Source organism: Dendroctonus ponderosae, unplaced genomic scaffold (assembly GCF_020466585.1).
Source record: "Dendroctonus ponderosae isolate FM_Combo_2020 unplaced genomic scaffold, Dpon_F_20191213v2 Dpon_F_20191213_10, whole genome shotgun sequence".
NCBI lineage: Eukaryota > Metazoa > Arthropoda > Insecta > Coleoptera > Curculionidae > Dendroctonus > Dendroctonus ponderosae.
The window spans coordinates 4,263,582-4,265,778 of NW_026017111.1; the positions used below are offsets into that span (position 1 = coordinate 4,263,582).

At 43.5% G+C, this 2,197-nt stretch overlaps 1 protein-coding gene across 1 annotated transcript in view; it reads left to right on the forward strand.

Annotated features, from left to right (window-relative positions):
- Positions 1–1,945, forward strand: part of LOC109545633 (probable cytochrome P450 49a1) — a 6,889-nt gene extending 4,944 nt beyond the window's left edge. The window contains exons 5-11 of the mRNA XM_019916430.2: positions 348–424; positions 481–682; positions 899–1,067; positions 1,120–1,289; positions 1,341–1,419; positions 1,481–1,711; positions 1,767–1,945. Of these exons, the coding sequence (XP_019771989.2) occupies positions 348–424; positions 481–682; positions 899–1,067; positions 1,120–1,289; positions 1,341–1,419; positions 1,481–1,711; positions 1,767–1,880 (1,042 nt within the window). The 3' untranslated portion in view covers positions 1,881–1,945. The remainder of the gene's footprint in view (positions 1–347; positions 425–480; positions 683–898; positions 1,068–1,119; positions 1,290–1,340; positions 1,420–1,480; positions 1,712–1,766) is intronic.
- Positions 1,946–2,197: the final 252 nt, after the last annotated feature.

The following is a 2,197-nucleotide window of genomic DNA, read 5'->3' on the forward strand; positions in this document are numbered from 1 at the left end:
GTGCAAGATTATGCCAAAATTTCATGTTTTCCGTCCCGTTTTTGCTCATTTCTCGCATTCATTGGTCATCAGGCCATTTCGAATCGAGTTATTCGCATGAATAATGGAAACGCATTGTGCAAAATCCTAAATAAAACGTTCGTAATGTGCAACTTTTGCACCTAGCCAAAGTATACAGTAGAAATTTTAAGAATCCTCCTAAGTGGCATGTCCACAAGCAGGCAATTACGCCATCGCATTTCCAAACAATCGGAAACCCACACGGTAAATAAAACGTCCAAACTGCGCGTTTCCCCGTTTAGCATCTACGATTGCCAATCAGAAAAATGTCCTCTTTGTCTATGCAGAATGGAACAGTCTCTTGACCGCAACAACGAATTACCCGGCAATTTCCTATCGGAGATATACAAATGGGCGCTGGAATGTAAGTTTCCTTCAACTGGAACCGAGCAAAAGACTAAATTCATATCCCGTTTACAGCCGTGGCTCGAGTCTCTTTGAACACCAGACTGGGCTGTCTGGAGCCGCACTTGCCAAACGAATCCGAATCCCAAAGAATCATCGATTCGATCAACACATTCTTCTGGAACGTGGCCGAAGTGGAGCTGAAGTTTCCAGTTTGGCGCATCTACCAGAATAAATCCTTCCGAAACTACATCGGAGCTTTGGAGGACTTCAGAACGTAAGTTGGCTCGGCCGTTTCGCCCACCAGATCTGAACCCATTAAAACCGATAACGCAACGATTTGACCGACTTTCGGCTTGATTGGCCAAGTGAAAGTCGACATTGACATTGGCTCATCCATTATATAAGCGGCAAAGGTGAAAGGTGTTTGAACCATCCGAATTGCTTCACTGTGATCTTTGTCTTGCCAAACAATGCGTGTTTCTCTACACAGGCTGTGCCTCAAATATATTACGCAAACAATGGAAAGCATGGAGCTTAGGAACTATGACAATGTAAAAGAAGAGGACGTTTCCATAGTGGAGCGCATACTGATGAAGACGCACAATCCGAAACTGGCTGCTGTGCTTGCGCTGGATCTGCTTCTAGTGGGCGTGGACACTGTATGCAATTGATCATTCAGCGAATGCAAAAACTCTAGCTAGTTTTTTCCAGACTTCCATAGCGTTGGCTTCGACCATTTACCARCTGAGCCAAAATGCCGAAAAACAGCAGGTTCTCTTCGAAGAGCTGCAAAAAGCCCTCCCCGGTCAAGACTCCAAAGTGGACGTTGCGGCGCAAGARAAAATGCCCTATTTRAAAGCCTGCATCAAGGAAACATTGAGGTGATCAAAACAACAAGTCCCCAAACTCCATCACTAAATTCTGAATTTTAGGATGTATCCAGTGATTATTGGAAATGGAAGAAATCTTCAATCGGACACGGTTTTAGCAGGGTACCAAGTGCCCAAAGGGGTAAGAACTGTCGCATTTGCGGCCCACAACAAACTCAATATCCGCGTCTTCCAATCTGCAGACTCATGTGATATTCCCGCACTTGGTGGTGAGTAATGTGGAGGAATACTTYGATCAACCCGAGAAATTTATGCCGGAAAGATGGCTGAAGAAAGACGCAAAATCCGCCCAATGCCCTGCACATAACCAAACGAAAATCCATCCCTTYGTATCGTTGCCCTTTGGATATGGACGAAGATCCTGCTTGGGCCGACGATTTGCTGAGACCGAACTCAATATCATGCTGGCCAAGGTAGGGGGCAATTTTCCACGTGTTTTCTCAAGGCGCATACAAACTGGCTTTCCAGATTTTCAGAAAATACCAAGTGAACTACAATTATGGGCCGTTGACCTACAAAATCACCCCCACTTATGTACCTGAACAGCCCCTTAAATTCAAGCTCACTCAACGAAATAGTTAAGTTTTTGTAGATTTGTACAATTTTACGTTTGATATTTAATAAATTTTAACTAGTTTAATACAAAACGTGTTTATTCGTACTAGGGGCAGGACCTTTCCACTGGTCACCAAAGGACCATTTTTCACCTTATTAGAAGAAATTTACCAAATTAGAAAAATTATCGTCGTTTTGTGCACGGGTGGGGCAAGATTATTGCAAAATTTCATGTTTTCCGTCCCGTTCTGCATGTTTCTCGGAAGCAAAATGAGCAAGAACGCTCGTTTTTACATCATTCCAGAGATAACTAAATGGCCTTTATTCCAAGTTTCTCAAGAACC